The sequence below is a fragment of the Balearica regulorum genome, chromosome 5 (genome assembly GCF_011004875.1).
Source record: "Balearica regulorum gibbericeps isolate bBalReg1 chromosome 5, bBalReg1.pri, whole genome shotgun sequence".
Taxonomy (NCBI): domain Eukaryota; kingdom Metazoa; phylum Chordata; class Aves; order Gruiformes; family Gruidae; genus Balearica; species Balearica regulorum.
Window position 1 is genome coordinate 55164495 of NC_046188.1, and position 19493 is coordinate 55183987.

The 19493-nt window shown below is 42.3% G+C and overlaps 3 protein-coding genes across 4 annotated transcripts in view; all 3 read left to right on the forward strand.

Moving 5' to 3' along the window:
- The first annotated feature begins 3540 nt into the window (after positions 1 to 3540).
- LOC104631459 (serum amyloid A protein) lies at positions 3541 to 5256 on the forward strand. The gene is made up of 4 exons (XM_010301336.2): positions 3541 to 3687; positions 4032 to 4164; positions 4489 to 4627; positions 5054 to 5256. The coding sequence occupies exons 2-4, from the start codon at positions 4059 to 4061 to the stop codon at positions 5193 to 5195; spliced, it is 387 nt and encodes a 128-aa protein (XP_010299638.1). The 5' UTR covers positions 3541 to 3687; positions 4032 to 4058; the 3' UTR covers positions 5196 to 5256.
- Positions 5257 to 5573: 317 nt separating this feature from the next.
- On the forward strand, positions 5574 to 17040 carry SAAL1 (serum amyloid A like 1). Of its 2 annotated transcripts, XM_075755012.1 has the most exons (12): positions 5574 to 5760; positions 6010 to 6123; positions 7397 to 7480; positions 9211 to 9290; positions 10760 to 10819; positions 11081 to 11196; positions 12280 to 12463; positions 12747 to 12829; positions 12974 to 13162; positions 13968 to 14164; positions 14688 to 14780; positions 15328 to 17040. In XM_075755012.1, the coding sequence occupies exons 1-12, from the start codon at positions 5647 to 5649 to the stop codon at positions 15418 to 15420; spliced, it is 1407 nt and encodes a 468-aa protein (XP_075611127.1). In that variant the 5' UTR covers positions 5574 to 5646; the 3' UTR covers positions 15421 to 17040. The 2 variants fall into 2 exon arrangements, with proteins under 2 accessions (XP_075611127.1, XP_075611129.1); XM_075755014.1 differs by lacking the exon at positions 7397 to 7480 and having other exon boundaries at positions 5586 to 5760; positions 15328 to 16990.
- A 1050-nt stretch (positions 17041 to 18090) lies between these two features.
- The window catches only part of TPH1 (tryptophan hydroxylase 1), a 29227-nt gene continuing 27824 nt past the window's right edge, over positions 18091 to 19493 (forward strand). The window contains exons 1-2 of the mRNA XM_075755017.1: positions 18091 to 18491; positions 19223 to 19469. The gene's annotated coding sequence lies outside the window, so the exon portion shown is untranslated. The remainder of the gene's footprint in view (positions 18492 to 19222; positions 19470 to 19493) is intronic.

Below are 19493 nucleotides of genomic sequence, written 5' to 3' on the forward strand. Positions count from 1 at the left end.
CAGATCCTTCTTTCAGAATCACCCCATGCTCTTACAGTAAGACTTGGAATAGGAGCCAGGCACCTGCAGTGTGTGGTGAGGTTACACGAATCAGATGATGTTGGTGCCTGTTCTCTTACCTGCCAAATGAGCATGCTGCTACCTTGGAGGCAGTTGCACTTAACTAACTCAATTTCATACAGTGTGTGAATGTAGTACAGCTTTAGCTAAGTACTTCTGTTGCCCTCCTTAGAGGAAGATGGCTGGCTTGCCAAGAATATACTGGCTTATCTTCATATGTAATAGTTCCACTTTATTTGCTCTGTGTATTTTGTGTACACAGCAGTCTCTTATTTCTGTGAGGTTTTTGTACACTTGGTTAACTCTGAGTGATGGTTAGGGCTTTTTTTGGTTTGTCTTGGTTTTTTTACAATAAATCATAACTTTCCATTCTGAGGGGTTTTTTTTTTTTAATTTTGTGTCAGAACGGTCACATAGCTAACATAATGGGAAGAGTTTGTTCAAATTTGGTGTCTAAAGTGAGCTTGTGTTGATGATTTCAACTAACTTGGCTATCAATAAAGAGTAAGAATTTACTCTCTGAAGAACAGTTGGAAAAGTACGATTTCCTATTCTTGATACGCGTGTGTTCATCTTGGTATGGGTAGAGTGACGAAACTATGAAATGAAATGGTCTTCTGTTTAAAGTTACTGTTGTACAGAGCAATGCCCTCATCCTAAAGCTACAGCCCCTACCAGCTCCTGCCAGCCAGCTAAGCATACACCACTGATACAATTTAAGGCAGCTAGTGCTGGAGCAGATGAGCTGCAGCTCATCTTTGGTTTTCATGACTGACTGTAGGTGGAGGGGACCCTTGAAAAGCAGAGATGAATAAAGAAGGCTTTGCTCAGAGCAACTTTAAATAGAAGCTGTGTTGATTTTGTTGCTGTTAGTTTTTGTGGTATTTAATAATAAAAGCCTTATACCTGCCTCAAAACATTGTTTCAGTTAGACTCATCATCAAAATGTACAGGGAAATCAATTTAATTTAAGATAAACATCTGTATATCCAACTGTTTCTTGAAGAGGGGACAAGTTTGCAGTCACTCCACATGTCTAGAAACCTGAGGCTAATGCTAGTAAATATTCTGTACAGCAGCATGGCAAAACTCCTGAAGTAAATAATTGTCTGTGTAAATTTAGATAAGGTGCTATTACTTCCCAGAATAAGGAATAACCACATCTATTATTGTGCCTGAGCTGGGAATTCACCTCATCCCCTTTCTCAATTTGAGACTTACTTAGATTGCAAAATACCTGCATTGCGGAATGTTTGCAGAACATAGCTTGTATTTATAGATACTTAAAGGGCAAGCAGTTTGACGTTGCTTTTTATCTTATCAGAATGTACAAACCCGGAAAACAGTCTCCCAGAAGTCCCTATATGTGTTATGTTTACCCAGCGTGCACATGCAGCCCGTGTTTTAGTGCTAGGTCAGAAAGGAGTATTCCATTCAAACCCTTCTGCACATTCAGGGGCAGTTTGCTTATTTCTGTTGCAAAAACAACAGTTGTGGTCGTAGCTTGTTTCCATGGGTCAAAGGCTGTGACCCAGAAAGTGGGCCAAGTGGATACGGGAAAGCGGTGCTCAGGCTGTTACCTGCTGGAACACAGCGCTGGTGCTTCACCTCAGTTACTGTAGGGAGCTCCAGCATTGTTGTCACTGCTGCTCCCCTCCTTGTTGGAGACAAGTCAAGGGGATGCAAGCTGAGATCTCCTAAAGATCCCCTCCAGCGCCTACCTTCCTGAAATTATCCTCATGTTTATGCTCTTAGCAGAAAATTTTAGTTTGGAGAGAATGTGAAACACATCAGACCGTATTAGAAAACTCAGAAATGTCCTCTATGGTCCAAAAATGTCTGAGCTTTTGTAGGGAAAAGTTCCCTAAGTCAGTTTTGAAGGTAATGCTCTGTTCTAGGTACCTGGGCAAAATGGCACATGCCTTAGTGAGCCTGTACCCCAACTTACAGGAATAATTTTCTAGGTGGTGTTTTTTTTTGTGTGTGTGTGTGTATGTGTATGCGTGTGCTTTGGTTTTTTTTTTTTAAATCAAAATCAAAAAGGTGACAGACAGGACTCCTTGCAGCCAGCAGAGAAGGCACTTGAGCTGATGTGTACTGTAAGGGTGTAAGTCATCACTATGATGTGAACAGAGTTGCAGCAAAACACAGCACTCCAGTCTCTGCAGTAACTGAGCTGTTATACTGTTAACCATCAAGTTCACGGGTGGTGGCGGACAAAATTATGCGTCTGGCCCCCTGCTTTTTGCAAGGTTTCCTTGTCCGATGGATCAGGGTTAGATTCTTGTCTCAAATTGTTCCATTCAGATATAGTGTACTAGAGAATGTCTGTCCTGCCGCTCCAGGCCTGTCTGTGGAAAATGTCTCTTCTTCCCTTGAGCTAAATCCTTGTTTGAAGTCCAGTGATGCCCAAGGAAGTTAGCTGCGGGCACTTTATTAGCTCAGTTTGTTATTGCACCTCTTTTACCTCATGCCTCTGCCCTTCAGCTCCAACGTCTAATTGCTTAAAGTGACAAAGTTGTGAATGAGGCAACTACACATACCTCTTCTGCAGGGAATATCAAGAAGCTCTCAGACTTGTTAAATCACGCGTGAGACTGCACAATGGGGAGACATTCTGCGCACTCATTCTACAGTGCAACTGCACTCGAACCCAGAGATTTCTGAAGGGGAAACAGTTGTGTCGGTTGTTAACCAAGGGAAGCAAGCAGCAAGAAGGCTCCTAAGCAGAGAGCACGGTGGGTACTCACACTGTGAACCATGCCAATGGGGCCTGAATGTTAATATATTGATCTTAAAATCTAGCAGAGTTGTGGCTGTATGGGTCTGAACTTCCCCTAAGGTAAAATGTTTACTGTTGCATAAAAACCTCTCTATGGAGAGTTTAGCCCACTTGAGCCCCGCTGAGCTGCTGTTGTGGCAGGATGGCTGGAAGTCCCTCGAGAAGAATCTGTGAGAGCAAGCAAAGGCAGGACGAACCATTCAGGCCTTCCTTATGGTGGCGTGTTGTGTCTGCTATCTTAAAGCATTATCAACAGGGATGTAGGTGGACGCAATTTCCTTTGCAATGGAATTAAGAGCAACATTTCATGTTTTCCATTCCATCAACTCTGGGCTCTATCTTGGGACACATGGGAATTTCACTTAGCAGTTCCTGCAGCCATTCTGGTAATGCAGCTGACTGTCCCTTGTGCACAGACACAAACCCACCCAACCTTGTGCATCAATGTACAGTGCAGACAATCAGGCACCTTCTCTGAGCTCTGCCCAGCACAAGAGCCAAACAAAAGTGTCACCCTTAAGCCAACTGTAACATTTCAAGCACACAGAACACTTTCAAGGCAGTTTCTCACTGCTTGTTAGGAGGAGCAAATAGTCCCATGGACAGCTGAAGAAGCACTGCGTACTTTCTAAAATATTGTGTAACAGGAGCTGTGAACTTTCAGTAAGGACAAGGACAGGCTTACCATAATCATTTCTGTCTTGGAAATGGAGTGGTGGTGGTGAATTCCCAGCCATGGGTAGCTCTTTCCCAATTTCCTGTTTTGAGGGGTTTAAATTGCTTATAAATACCCTGAGTCAGAGGACACACAAGACAAGCTCCATCTCCTTTGCCTTTCTGCAGTGGTGAGTGATATTCCGAATTTGTGAGCTCTATGCAGTGATTTTAGCTGGTATTTGGGAACAGGACTAATGCTTTAGCATGTGGGGCTTCTCTGTAATGATATGAGCAGCAGGGAATGCTAAAATGCAAGTTTCTCATGTCCATCTGCCTCTGTTGCAGACTCTTTAGGTGAGCTTGTAGTTGCACAGAGGGCATCAGTCCTTGGGGGTGGGGGGAGATGCAGGTTCCTGGGCTAGCCATCAGCGCTGGGGCAGCTGTCCGGGTACAACGATGGGTGTGATGGGTGCTATGTCAGCAGTCTCTCAGAGGTGCTCCAGAATTACTCATCTCTCTGATTGTCTCACAGCTCTGTGTCAGGCTTGGACTGGGAACCATGAGGCTCTGTGTCTGCTTTGTGTTGCTCTCCGTTATTCTATGTGCAAGTGCTGACTTATCACCACTACTACGAGGTGGACGATTTGCCTGGGATGCAGTGGGAGGTAAGCTGCTGTTACCATGGGCCTTTCTCTCAGGAACCCTCTCCCCAAGCACAGGTTACCGGCACTCAATGGGCACAGTCCTCGGAGTTGGGAGGCCACAGCTCCACATGAATGACCCTGCTGGTTTCTCCTGCTGGAAGAGGGCCTTGATCAGCCCCCACAGCCCCTTTCCATGGGCACACCCCCGTGCAAAGGCCGATGTGGAGAAACACCTCTCTGTGTTACTGCTCCTTGGGCCTTTCAGCTCCTGCTGAAATGGTACTTAACTGTTTCTAGGACGGCTCTTCAAAGTCAACATCATCTCTGTTTCTCTGCTTTCTTCAGGGGCATGGGATATGTTCAGAGCATACCAGGACATGCGCGAGGCAAATTATAAAGGTGCCGACAAGTATTTCCATGCTCGTGGGAATTATGATGCTGCCCAAAGAGGACCTGGCGGTGCTTGGGCAGCCAGAGTGATCAGGTAATGGAGTGCCTTTGGCTTGTTAACTGAGTTACTAGGGATCCAGGCATTCCATTTAGAGTGAAGTCCTTTTTGACTTGTACTCTGCTTTTGACCTAGAAGGACAGTGGGAAGCAGTTAATGTCTGAACAGCCTGTCTGTAGGAATGGTGCCTTTCCTCCCGCACGAGCATGAGCCTTTCTTCTTGTCCTCCTGAGAAGGCAGATTCCTTACCTCTGCATTTCTGGTGCTAAGGAACTCCCTTTCCTTGCTGGTTTGTTTCCTGACGTAACAGTTCAGGACTCCACTGTGGTTCTTGGACAAGGCCTGAATATATGTGCTTGCATCTAAGTCCTGTGCAAAAGCTAGTTTTACATGAGTGAGGAAATAAACACAAAGTGGAGTTAAATGCTGGTTAATTCAGGTGGCCTTTTTTCTTCCTGCTAGTGATGCCCGGGAAAAATGGCAAAGCGACGTGAGTGGCAGAGGCGAAGAAGACACTCTAGCTGACCAAGAGGCGAATGCGTGGGGACGAAACGGCGGGGATCCCAACCGCTACAGACCTGCAGGCCTTCCCAGCAAATACTAGCTCTGCTCCCCTGTTACACCTCTTCTGTGCAGCCGAATAAAATAAATCCTCCTAAAACCTGCTTCCTCTCGCCGCTGGTTTTCCTTCTGGGGTGGGGATCTGAAGTCAGCGCTGACCGGACGCTGTCGCGGGCGGGGGCTCCCTGTGCACGTCCCCGCGGGGCGATCTCAGGGCATCACGGGGACCACCGGCGCTGCCAAGGGGCGGGGGGTCTCCCTTGGCCCCTCGGCTGCCCTAGGAACCCGGGGGCTGCTTTCCGCGGAGGGAGCGGCGGCGGTGCCGATCTGCCATCACGGCCGCGGAGCGCTGACGACGCTCTGCGATAGCAGCTGGGCGGTGGCTTCCCCGCGCCCCGCCCCGGCAGGGGGCGCTGTGGGGGGGCCGTCAGGCCGCCGCTCTGGCCACCGCCTCGTTGGCGCCGGCGCGGTTGTGGCGGCGGTGCTGGGCCGCCATGGACCGTAACCCATCGCCGCCCTCCAGCGAGGCGGAGGAGGAGGGCGATGCGGTGGGGAACACGGTGTACAGCAAGCACTGGCTGTTCAGCATCCTCACTCGCCTCATCGAGGTGCGGGCCTGGGGGAACGGGGGCGCCGTAAGGGGAGAGGCCGGCGGGCCCGGTAGCGGTCAGCGCCTGGCGGGTGCGGTGCGACCGTTTCGGGGGGGGACACACGACACCCCCGTTTCCTAGTTGTGTCTGGAGCCTTTTAAAGTGTGACTGAAGCGATAGGTCGGGTTTAGCGTTTCATGGTGTTTCTCGGTAGTAGCTCACGTACCGCCGTCTCCCCGTGTGCATCCCCCCTCCGCTTTCTCTCAGGTCATTAGCCCCGAGAAGACGGAGCCCACCGCGAGCCCCGAGGAAATCCAGACAGAACTGGACGAAGAGATGGAGAATGACATTTGCAAAGTGTGGGACATGTCGATGGATGAGGTAGGAGCGATGTGCGGGAGTCAGACCTCGAGTGTGGTTCATTCACAGGTACAGGTGGCTTCTGCCCTGTTCCTGAGTGTCTTCAGTCAAAATCCTTCTGGAAGCAGGAGAAGGCACGGAGTTAAACGGGCTTGGTCAGCTTTCTGAGTTCAATGGTATTGCTTATTCTCTGGTTTGACTGACGGTGTCCTTTGAGTCATTAGGCAGAGCAGCTGTGGTGAATTGGAATCCAGCAGGCTCATCATGAAGGCTGCTTTTCAAGATGAGCAAGTACTTTGTGTACGCTCTTAGGCCCAGCACTACTTTGCAAAAGCAGGCCTTCCGTTGCATCCTAGCTGCCGGATGCCATGCTGCTGTTTGAGGATATAAAGCAGAGCTGTGTGTGAATGTAAAAGAAATAAGGTGCTCTGCCAGACCTTCCCACAGGTGTCTAATGGATTGTGCGGTGCTATTGCTTAATTGGGGCCATATTCACGTCTCTTGGCTTTCTGTATTATGTGCAGGAGTTGACAGTACCTTAGCTGTAGCTGAAATGAACTCAGGTGCATAGCCTGTATCTTCAGCAGTTTGATTATGGAGATAATATTGATGCCATCTGTAAATAGGCATATTTTCCTCTAGCAATTGTAATACTTCTTGCTAGTAAGCATAGTTTTATCTGACAGATAAACAATCTTTTAAACTCTAGCTACAGACTCACAATGGCAATCTAACATAACTTATTAGTATTTTTCTCAACATTCTCAAATGCTGAAACATATTCTCAAGTAAGACTTTTTAAAAAAAAAAAAAAATTCCCTGGCTTTTTGTTAGATATTTTAAATAAACATGGAAGATGTGTCCTTTATTCCCAAATAGAGGACTGATCTTGTGGTTTAATGTTGTAAAATGAGGAGATTTCCTCTTTTGGATGCTCTGATCAAGTGCTAATGGTAATCCCTTCCCTCATTTCTTTTTGTATGTGCGGGTGATGTAACTGTCTGAAAACATGGGTATTTGCTGAATTCTGACTTAGCATCTCTGACCCTCTGTTGAGACAGAGAGCAAAAGAAACTAAATGTGACTTTTTGCCTCGTTGTATAGCAAATCACTGGCATCCTGAATCACCACAGGGGCTTGCTGACCTTCTGTCATTGAAAAGCAAGGATTATTGGTATTAACTGTTAGGAAATAACTGATCTCTTGTAGTGAGCTTGACATCTCTTTGATCCATTCCTTATGTTGTGAGAAAAGGTTTGAAGTCCATCTACTTCTCCATTCACTTTCTCCACAGGATGTTGCTTTATTTCTTCAGGAGTTCAATGCCCCTGATATATTCATGGGAGTCTTTGCCAAGTCAAAATGCCCTCGCCTTACTGTAAGTATGGGCTGTCAAAAAGCTTCATAGCAATACTAGCTAGGTCTGTACATGCATTTGCATGTATCTCCCTCCTCTCCTGTTGCATGTTTGAATAGGTTAGGGGAATGAGGAGAAAACACAAAATCAAAATTTAAAATGCTTTTTTGTGGTGTTTTTAATATGGTCTAATCAGTAAGTATTTCAGTATGCTGAAGCTGATTATGTCATTATTGATGACGGACTGAGTTTATCAAACCTAGTTACAAGGCTCGTTATAAAAACCAGTAAAGACTGGCTGTGGTGGGTTGACCCTGGCTGGACACCAGGTGCTCACCAAGCTGCTCTATCACTCCCCTCCTCAGCTGGACAGGGGAGAGAAAATGTAATGAAAGGCTCGTGGGTTGAGATAAGGACAGGGAGATCACTCAGCAATTGCAGTCACAGGCAAAACAGACTTGACTTGGGAAAATTTATCAAATTTATTACCAATCAAATCAGAGTAGGATAATGAGAAATAAACCAAATTTTAAAACACCTCCCCCCCACCTCTCCCTTCTTCCCAGGCTCAACTTCACTCCCAAATTCTCTACCTCCTCCCAGCAACACAGGGAGTGGTCATCATACGTTGTCTCTGCTGCTCCTTCCTCCTCACACTTTTCCCCTGCTCCAGTATGGAGTCCCTCCCATGGGAGACAGTCCTCCATGAATTTGTTTAGTCAGACCTATAAAAGTAACGTTAGCAGTTAGGAACTGTTAGACACTGGTACTTAATGCAGGTTTTTTTTTTTTTTCTTCCCTCTTTGTTTTGTTGTCATTGTTTTGCAGCTTGTATTAGAGAGTGGACTGGCATTTGGGATTCAAGATAGGGTTTTGAAAAGTATTCAGTGTTGGTGTAACTCCCCTTTCTCTGAAGTTACTGGAAGCTTTACTTCAGGAGATGAGTAGAGACACATAACGCTCTGAAAGTTCAGTACTTTGTCTTTTGAAAGTACAACCAAAATTTGGAAGTCAGTGCAAATCGGCTGTCACAGCTCCTTTTTTGAAATAGTGGCACTAGAGTGTCTGCTGTAATTCAGCAGAGGTAATAGAATGTTAATAAAAAAGATAACCTTGAGTGGTGAGGGCTGATTTCCAATTTAAAGTTGCTGAAAGTGAGCGATTCCCAGGACATTCTGTGTTAGTACCAGTCACCCGCAGGTGTTTCAGAGCTTTCACAGTCCCCTTCATAGGAGCGTGCATCCTTTTAGTGATTGTCTAGGTATGAATATCCTAATGGGATGCAGTGCTTTTGATTTTGTTTGGCGAGGTTTTGGGTTTTTTTTAAATCTCTGCAATCAGAAAACAGGCTTTGCTGGAAGCTTGTATTAAGACCCTTCTCTTTTGGGAGGAAGTGAATATCTGTGAGGGTTGCGCTTACACGGTGATATTTTTGTCCTTAGGACTCTTTTGCTGTAATAGGGATGCCGGAATATGCAAGCAAAGTTGATTTCAAGATATCTTTGCTTTTATGGAACACCTTAACACCGAAATATCTGAGTAGTACCTGTCATGAATATATTTTAGGCTAGTCTTATAGCATCCTGTAGAAAAAAACCTGTGTGTCTGTCTTGAAATCGGTGGGTCATAAGAACTTGGCAATCAAACTGGAAAACATCTTTGAACCTTCCTTACCTTTGTCTTACGGCTGTGGAAATGAAATTGTGAACTATGCTGCAGTTACTTCATTATACTGTGTTTTGGCTTTGCAGGAAATCTGTGTGGGAATATTAGGAAATATGGCCTGTTTCCAAGACATATGCATGTCCATTAGTAAAGACGAGAATCTTGGGTAAGTTTATACATGCTTTATATATGCATGCTGTTTGGGACACACAATCATGAAATATATGTTACAGAAGGAACTAAGTTTGCCTGCGATGCCTCATCTTCATTCACACCTTTCTGGCTGACCATAGTTGTGTGGGAAGTGTTCAGTGAATTAAAAAAAAAAGGATAGTGACCAATTTTTTTGTTGTTGTTTTTAATCACCAGTCAAGATCTTGAATTTTTAATTTCTAAGTTTGGCAATCTTGAAACATTGCTAATGCATGTATAGTCAGGAAAAGCTGGTTTTAATCTCAGTATGTGGCCACAGCTGTGAAATTAACCTTTTTATAACTTTTTTTTTTTTTTAAAACAAAGATAGTTTTTTATTGGAGTCTAAATTGCAGAGATAGGGATTTGATGGGTGGACTGTTCGGTGGATGAGGAATTGGTTGGATGGTGGCATCCAGAGAGTAGTGGTCAACGGTTCAGTGTCTGGATGGAGATCAGTGATGAGTGGTGTCCCTCAGGGGTCTGTGTTGGGACCAGACTGTTTAATATCTTTATCATCAACATAGACAGTGGGATTGTGTGCACCCTCAGCAAATTTGCAGATGACACCAAGCTGGGTGGTGCAGCTGACACACCTAAGGAACATGATGCCATTCAGAGGGACCTGGACGAGCTTGCGAAGTGGGCCTGTGTGAACATTGTGAGGTTCTACAAGGCCAAGTGTGAGGTCCTGCACCTGGGTCGGGGCAACCCCTGGTATCAAGACAGGCTGGGCGATGAAGGGATTGAGAAGAGCTGGACGTAAGCCAGCAATGTGTCCTCACAGCCCAGAAAGCTAACTGTATGCTGGGCTGCATCAAAAGAAGTGTGACCAGCAGGTCAAGGGGAGGTGATTCTGCCCTTCTACTCTGCTCTGGTGAACCCCACCTGGAGTACTGCATCCAGCTGGGGTCCCCAGTACAAGACAGACGTGGACCTATTGGAGCAGGTCCAGAGGAGGGCCACAAAGATGATCAGAGAGATGGAGCACCTCTCCTGTGAGAACAGGCTGAGAGAGTTGGGGTTGTTCAGCCTGGAGAAGAGAAGGCTCTGGGGAAATGTAATTGTGGCCTCTCAATACTTAAAGGGGGCTTATAGATAGGGACAAAATTTTTAGCAGGGCCTGTAGCGATAGGACAAGGGGTAATGGTTTTAAACGAAAAGAGGGTAGATTTGGACTAGATACAAGGAAGAAATATTTTACAGTGAGGGTGGTGAAGCACTAGAACAGGTGGCCCAGAGAGGTGGTAGGTGCTCCATCCCTGGAAACATTCAATGCCAGGTTGGACGGGGCTCTGAGCAACCTGCTGTGGTTGAAGATGTCCCTGCCCATTGCAGGGGAGTTGGACTAGATGACCTTTAAAGGTCCCTTCCAACCCAAACCATTCTATAATTCTATGATTCTATGATTTATTAATCTAATCTTGTATTTTCTCCTTAAAGCCAAGTATTATTGCAACGTTTGTGTGATTCAGACTCTCCAACTCTTCTGGAAACAAGCAGGTAGGACATCTCAGAGATTAATGCATCATTAGTGTCGTTCTGCTGTGTTCTGAGGCCTGGGAAGAAAATTGACAAGTGGGCTCACTATTTCATTATCCTCTCATCCTATCTTTTTGTCATTTCCGCATTGTTCTCGAATTGATTTGCTGTGAGCTAGATTCCTGTTCCTGTCACAGTGTTCTCATTGTTTTGGATTTACACTTGTACAGGTAAAATCAATGAATTGGCTTCTAATTTGTTAAATGGGCAATTCTTGTCTAGGTTGTTGTTAACTTGCCTCTCCCAGCCTGAGGTGGCCAATGTCTGGGTTGAGAGAATACGAGAAAACCCTTCCGTGTATGACTGTGTGTGCTTTATCATGTCCAGCTCTACAAATGGTAAGTTGCCCAAACAAGCTGGGAATTAGTGGGTGTTTGCAGGAAAAAAAAAAAAGAACTGAAGTATACAGTTTCAAAGACAAATATTTTCAATTTGGAGTACAGAATTTCTTTAACATAAACCTCATGAATTTAAAGGACACTGAACTAAACTTGTCCTGCTTTGCAGGTTTATAAATATGGGTAAAACCAAACAGAAAAGCACCCATAGAGGAAAAAGAAGGCTCTGTGAGGGAATAAAAATAAGTCTAATAGAAGAAATTGTTACTTGGCACAGTAAAGGAAAGGACATAGTCCTCATTCAGGGATATACATATGTCACTTTTGACCCTTGAAACAAGACCTCATTTAAATTTTTTTTCAAATGAGATATGTATTTTCCATTTTTAAAACTACCCTACCGGAGGAATGATTCAGTTACTCTGGCTGGCAGCAGAATACTGCACAGGCTTTGGGTATGCAGTCAGTGGTGCACAAATTTCCTGTAGCACTAATTTAGCAAAACCACACTGAGCACCTAACCATGGAAATGTTTTGAGTAGCATTTATTTTTCATGTCCAACTCAATTGTAACAGCAGTTATCATTTGTCTAGGAATCCTAATAGTTTAACTTTTTCATTTTGGTGGTTTTATTTTTTTTAATGACAATGCTCAGAAATCCTGCCTGGTCCAATTGAAATCACAGATACTACTTAAGTAAAATGCGGATTGGCAGGTGTAAGGTTAGAAGAAAACTGCATGTTTAGGGACGAATCTTGGACAGTTTTACTTCAGAAGCAGAAGTTATGACTTTTCAGGAACCCGAAGTCTCTTTGCAGAATAAAGTTCCTGCTTTATAAATGGCATGGTGAGGTAGAAGGTGTCTGTGGGCTTTCCAGCAATCCGTATTTATCAAACTTCACCTGATCTGTGTCACAAAAAGGAAATAAACTTAGCAACCATTAGCAGGTCTTGAACAAAACTAATATATTTCACCACTGAATTTACTCTGAATACTTTAATATAGTAGCACTTTGTGAACTAGTTTTTGGTCTTTTTTTTTTTTTAGTCTTGTTGAAATTTATACGTTCTCTTTTGTGCAGTTGAATTGCTGGTAAAAGTGGGTGAAGTGGTGGACAAACTGTTTGATCTAGATGAAGAGCTAATGTTAAACTGGATTAAAAATGGTACTTGTCGGTCCGTGGGTCCATCTGTAGATGATTCCCCCGAAGAACTTCCAGATTTTAAGATTGTGCCTTGTATACTTGAAGCAGCCAAACAAGTCCGGTATGTGAGATTCTTTTTTGTTTCATGGCTGGGGAGGTTCCTTATAACCTTGTTAAGGCCTGTGTCTGACCATCTTCATTTCTATGGGAGCTGCATAGTTTGACAGATCACTACAATACATTTCCCTGTACTTACCATTTGAAATGAGTCAGCTAGTTTGTTAGCAAAGAGAATGGCAGTGATTGCTTATAGTCTTCTGTGTCTCCAAACCACATGGAATATAAACTCAGTAGTCAGATCTTTAATCTGTCTTTTTGTTTGTTTGTTTCTTTGTTCTGTGTAGATCGGATAATCCAGAAGGACTTGATGTTTATATGCATATTTTGCAGCTCCTGACTACGGTGGATGAGGGTATCCAGGCTATCGGTAAGACACTTGAATTGCTACATATGATAGGACCAAGAATGGCAGTAACTTCTAGATCATCAGATATTTAATGGGGAGGAAAATAATACATGTACCTAGATTAAATTTGATGGATTGGTGGGTTTTCTTTCTTTCTTTCTCAAGTGCAGGCTCCTGATGGAGGAAAGGAGACTTGGAGTTTGCTTTATGATCTCGTTTGCCATGAACTTTGCCAGCCAGACGATCCACCAATCATTGTGCAGGAGCAGAAGACTGTGTTGGCCTCTATTTTGTCCGTGCTGTCTGCTATGTTTGCTTCACAGACAGAACAAGAATACACCAAGATGAGAAAAAGCAAGTCGTGCTTTTTCCTCTTATTTTTCTTTTTTTTAAAGTTATTTTCACAACTGATTTATTGTATGTGGGGTGAAAGGTGGTTAATTTATTACTGTTTACTAGAGATCAGCATACAGAATTCAGTTACGTATTTGAATACAGTAAGGCTCTTTACTGCTGACTCTAAAAAATCACACCTAGCTCAAAGTTCGGTTACTGGATATCTCTGAAAAGTTACAGTGAACAGAATCTGTAGACTATATTAATCTTCTCCATTGAGTGAATTAATAAAAATTGCAGAATTTATCTTTGCTAAAATATGAGGTCTTGATAGTAACTTTGTTGTTGTTGTTACTAGAGGGAGATTCTGCACTTACTTAAATCCATCTTTATCACTTGTCAATGGATTGAAAAGTAACAAGTCTTTAGAATGAAAAGCCCATCTTGGGAATGTGAGTCAGGGTCATCTGCAGCAGAAAGACATGTCTGTTGGTTTATCAGATAGGATTATCTGGATGCAAATTTAACATATTGGCCTCTCTGAGTTACTACTAAAGACATTTTCTTTCTCATATTCCTTACCACTGACTTTTTTTTTTTTTTAATAGATACATATTAGCTTACAGAAAAAATGGTTTGGGTTTTCTACTACATTTCCACTTGCTTCTTTAAAACAGTCTTTGATAAAACGCAACATGTTCAGAATATACATTCCTATAGCTTTTGTATAAAATCTTGTGTGTGGTTCAAAATTCTAATGACTTGAAAGGATGGGGGAAAATTTTCAGTGTTACACTTCCATTTTCTTGTTACTTTATATTAGATATGCCTCTGATTGGGAGCTTGATTCGTATCTTACAATACATGGAAGGTTGTGGGAAGAGATCTGTTGATAATTCAAAGGAGTCTGAACAGCAAGAAACTGGAAGGGCTGATCTAAATGAGGAGGATTTCCATTTAAAAATTTTGAAGGATATTTGTTGTGAATTACTTTCCAATATGCTTCAAGAGCTGACCAAGGTAAGAATAAACAAAATTCTAAAAGGGATTTCTGTAGGGTGGGTAAGAATATTAATGTGGGCATTTTTCTGCGCAAGTGAAGTTGCATACTGGAAATTCATTAGCAAATCAATCTGAAGGTGAGAAGCAACACGTGTGTTAGGTGCGCAGGGACACACGTTTTCTGAGCTGTATGCCTTCAGGGCCAAGAGTCTGTATGATAAATTCTCTAGGTGTATGTCGTCATTTCTTTTGAATGACAGCCAGTTTATGTAAGAAGAAGAAAGAGTATCAATATATAAACTCACCTTCTCAGCTGGATTTTATTATGGGAGCATTGGAATTAAGACACTTGTGGTGTGTGAGCTTTCACACCTTTTTGTGTTAGCTATGTCTGGCATTCTCTGAGAAATGTAAGTTCTGGTTGTTTTACCCATTTTTGAGAACGAAGTGCATGCTGTAGACACTGTGTGCACAATTCTGAGTTTGTTCTTTTGGCAGCTGTTTGTGACATGCTAGTTGTATTTCTCATTTTATTTTCCAGGAAAATACATTAGAAGGATTACATCAGGGACATCTAAATGAACAGACATGTTCCTGTGCATTTCAGAACCTCTTACCTCTGTATTTCGCATCGGTGAGTATATGACAAGGTCTTTAACATAGCTGAAAAAATACTACTTGGGTGGCAAGGCGTTTCAGAATCAGATGTAGAGGTAGGACAGAGTTGCTCAGACACAGGTTATATGCTGTTCTAGACAGTCTTACCCTCTGTCTCTTCGGGCTTGCTTCAGCCAGAGCTTTGCCTAGATCATCAGCTGATGTAAGGGTCAAACTGTCCTGAAATGGATGTCTGCAAACTTATGCCAGCTGGAAATTTGGTCTGTACGTTTTTTAGAATAATTATTCTAAATATTTTTCATAGAGAGCTTTTCTTTGTGTAATTTTAAACAATAAAATAAAAGTAATGTTTCAAAATTTAGACCAACTGAAATTGTGGGGTTTAGGAGGAAGGTATCTACAGTGGAGCATTTTCCATTATTCTTTGCAGTGGCTGCTGCTGGCAGCTGTTGGTGGGAAGGTACAGAAGTAGAAAGACCCCCTATACCAAGTGTAAGAATTCTGTGTTTCATGCAAGTTGTTTTTTTTCTTTTTGCATGTGTGTTTTTGCAATTTATTTCCAGGTGGAGAGTTTCCTTGAAGTTCTGCGTGAGGCTGATCAGACACTTGCTGATAATCTAGAAAAACGTTTCCCGAGCCTGAAGGTCCATGCCTAAGAATGTACATGAAATATTTCCCTTCTTTGGAATGAAGATTTTTGACTGTTTCATTACAGTGTTTCAGAAATCAAGTTTTCAGTAAATGCAGGAGAATGAGGCAACCTTCTTACCAACAGGTGGCTTTTAAGAAATGTTCCAGGTAGTCCTGATTAACTCAGGGTTAATCTGATCTGTATGGGGAAGGAAATGACTGTAAATTCAGTTCTGCATCTTCCATCCTGTTTGCTCTGGTGATAAGAGACTGTTAATTTCTAATTGCTCTTCTGCTGTGTAGTTTTTTTTAATAACTCTTGATTCTGTGCTTTTCAACTTAAGTTGAAACAGCAAAATGAATGAAAAGTGCTGAGTAGTTTTTTAACATGATGCTGGTTTCTTCCACATTGCTGTTGGCAAAAGGAGGATTCATCAATAGGAAATCCCAGATGTCCTGTACCTGAGGACCTGCAAGCACCTGATAAAAATTGAGTTAAATTACAGAGTTGTTTGGGTTGGATTTTTTTTTCTCTTTCAGATCATATCAGTACCTTGAGCAGGTATTGTAACAGACATGTTTCATCCTGCTGCTTTAAAATCTTCACACTTCTTACATTGAAGCCTCTTCTACGCTGCAGCTCTGAGTTGTGGCGTCTAGGTCCTGTGCAGTTTAAAGAATTTGAGAATATGGTTACCAGTGGTCTGTGCTGCAGCTTTCAACCATTGCAGCCAGTTATCCAGAGTTAGAGTTGTATGGCAGGTTTGGATTTAATCCATGGCATACTTGCAAACTTTCTGCTTTTTTAAAGCAGGCTATATTTCAGTTTAGGAATGTACCATATATCAGACAGTTCTTTCCTCATACACGTGTCTTATGAATCGTCTGTGAATGAGATTAAAAATGCCATGTTAGCCTCATTTTTCCAGGGGAGCTTAAGGTGTTAGGTCACTTGCAGTAAATTCAGTCTACAGTCTTCTAAAAATCCCACTTTTAATTATATTATGTTTTAGCTGCATTACATGTTTAGATCACGTGTCTGCATGCAGTGCAGCTAACATTTTCTGTGTCTGAAAAGACAGTATAGCAACACATCAGCTTCACTGTTTCTATAAATGAGAGTGGAAAACATTTGATTTTTAATAGGTTTGAGATGTAAAAGAAAATGGGAACCAGAGCATACAGAATAACTTAATACCATATGCATACGTTCCCTGGCTCTCCAGGTTTTTATAGACTTTAAGTATTGTGCTGGGCCATGTTTTGTTTGCCCTGTACATGTGGTAAAATACAGTATGTGTATATGTATATAGCCTTTTCATCCAAACTTCCAGTTTTCAAAAACAGTGCAATTTAATCATTCCCTTGGGCTGACAGCGGCCCCTTAATTGTCAGCAGGGGATTTAGAATTACAAATATCTGACTCGTGTCACCAAAAAGAATTGCCATCGTTTCTATCAATTTTTGTATGCTATGTTTATTGGAGAAAACTGGTAACTGTGAATAGGATGACAGAATTTTTCACACAACTTTGCACAGTTTTTCGGTATTTTCTTAAACCTACAGATTTGTAATAAAGCTTCTTTTTAAAAAAAACCTGTATGCTTTCCTTCATTCTAAGTGTCAATTAAATTTGTTTTCTGAGCCACTGGAAATGTCTGTTACTCTCAAGTATGTAATTTGTAAAAGGAAAATTGAATCTCTTCGTAATGTCAATGTCCTGTAAAATATGTTGTCCTTCATTGGATATTAATTTTAACTCTCTCTCGCTTTCTTTGCTTGGTCATTTTTATGGTCTGGAAGTTAATGTCTGTCTCATGCAGTTGTTAACATTTTTCTAAGCTTAATTTTTCCCCAGGTGTATCATAAGTATCTTTATGATAGTCCTCCATAGTTAAGAATTATTTCTGGTTTGTGTCTCGAAATTTGTTGTAGTTGAAGTTTTGCGGTAGTTGTTTAATGTAACGTACAAAAATGCTGAGACAAGATCTGTTGTTTTATTTTGTTCCTTCTTTTCAATACACAAGTACCTAGTATTGGCTGATTACTTGTTAAATGTGGTATCACTAATTACAACAAGTAGGTGAGATATATCATTTCCCTGATAGAATTACTGCTTAAGTGGGATTATATCTGATGCTGGTCATGAGGTGGAAAGAATGGCCCAATGTCAGTAAGTGACAGCTTACAACAACTGAGTCCCATCCTCCCGCTCTTCTGCAATAGAAGCAGCTGTAGAATTTGGTCTCATTTCAGCAGAATGAGAATTCAAGCGTGCCAGGAATTTTTATCCTTGATGAACATGGTGAAACGGAGACTGAATTCCCCCTTTGCCCCACCAGACAGCAGCTCTTGTGCAGTCTCTGCTGTGTGGGTGGGACGGTGCTGTCTTCAGGGGCAACAGGCTGGTGGCAAATTGGATGCGAGGTAAATGTGCAATGTTTTTGGCGTTCGGATGTGGAAGAAACTTTGTGGTAGCAGGTGAATGATATGTTTGGAAATGGTGTGCACATATTTCATCATCTTGCCAGCAGGGATCTCCCTTAGCCCGTGCTTCGTGAACATCATGTGTCTGGTGGGTTTTTTTGTGGTGGTGGGGGTTTCTTTGCGGGGGTGAGTGGGGAGAGATTGGGGGTTTGGGGTTTTTTGGTTTTGGAGGTTTTGTTTGTGGATTTTGGTTTGGTTTGGGGTTTTTTTTAGTTCCCACTCCTAGCCATGCTTTAACACTGACTGGCAAGCCAGATCTCTCTGGGCTACTTGATTGAGAATGGCTATCTATCTGTACAAGCAGGCAAGCAGCTTTCTTCCAGACCAAAGATCTGATTACCTCCATAACATCCTCTTTTGGGGAAAGAAGAGAAGTACCTGTCTCTGCTTTTTGCAGAGCCCTGAGCAAAAAGCGGGTATCTGAAACATTGAACTAAAGTAACAGGAACGTGGACCTGCTTGGACAGAGCTGGATGTGAATTGTGGCATGAGCACACCTAGAAAATAGAGGTAGAAATCGGACTGAAAGCCCTTAAATTAGACTTAATAGATCCATATAATAATTTCATTCAAAGATAAGATTCTAACATCCTTCTGACTCATGTTTTAGGTACATATGGCATCTTTATCCCACATTTTTCCTGATGGGGCAAAGAAACATAAAACCAAAGAAATTTGGTATGTGGAGAAAAATCAATGACATTAGGATGCTTCATCTGATCCCTTGATGGTGCAAGGAGATTGTTGCTGCTCTTTATATTCTAATTCTTGCCCGATATTCATGTCACAAACCTGTCCTTTCTTGTAGACCAAACCATGAAACCCAGTATGCTGGGAAGTGCTTTTCTATGCTTCTCCATACTCAGGTCACTCTGCTTTCTTAATTTTCTGGCATTACATGTTTAGTTCTTATTTTCTTAAAACTGCTGTGGTGATTCCTTTGTAAGATTTATGTGGCATTAGTATTGACCAATTATAACTACATTTGGCTGTAACGAAGCTGAATACAAAAAAAGAATTACAATCTTTATTTGAAATTTAGCTTTCTTCATCGTTTATGAAACTGGCATGAAAAGGTATGGATATGTTGTTACGGTTTTGTTTGTTTTGAAAATCCATGCGCTTTCCCACTAGCCTTGGATTATTTTGGCTGTTACTGAGAGTTAGAAAAGCAGCAGTATCTCTGTTACCTGTTTCACTTGAGAATTTGCTTTTGTTTCTAGAGCAGAATCTCTTGGTCACAGCAGTTTCTTAGCATATCCTTTATTTTCCCCTCAAAATTAAATGTTGTCTATTTTTTTCCTTTTTAATGCTTGCTGTTTACTTTTTTTTTTGTTCTAGATGCTGATGAAATTAATGTGCTCTGCCAAACTCAATGAGAAAGGAAGGACCTGCTACACCTGGGGCAAGGATTGGTCTGCTATAATATTATACAATTTCTCAAAAATCCTTCATGCGAAGGGAACCAAAAGCAGCGAGCAGCTGTGCGTTTGCTCCCCAGTCACAGTCGTGTGCGTCAGTCATGCAGTTAGTGTGCCCATCAGTCGGAGCCAACAAGGCGTGTGCTAAGTGAACCTGACATCACAAGGTTGGTAAAATAAACCAGGTTATT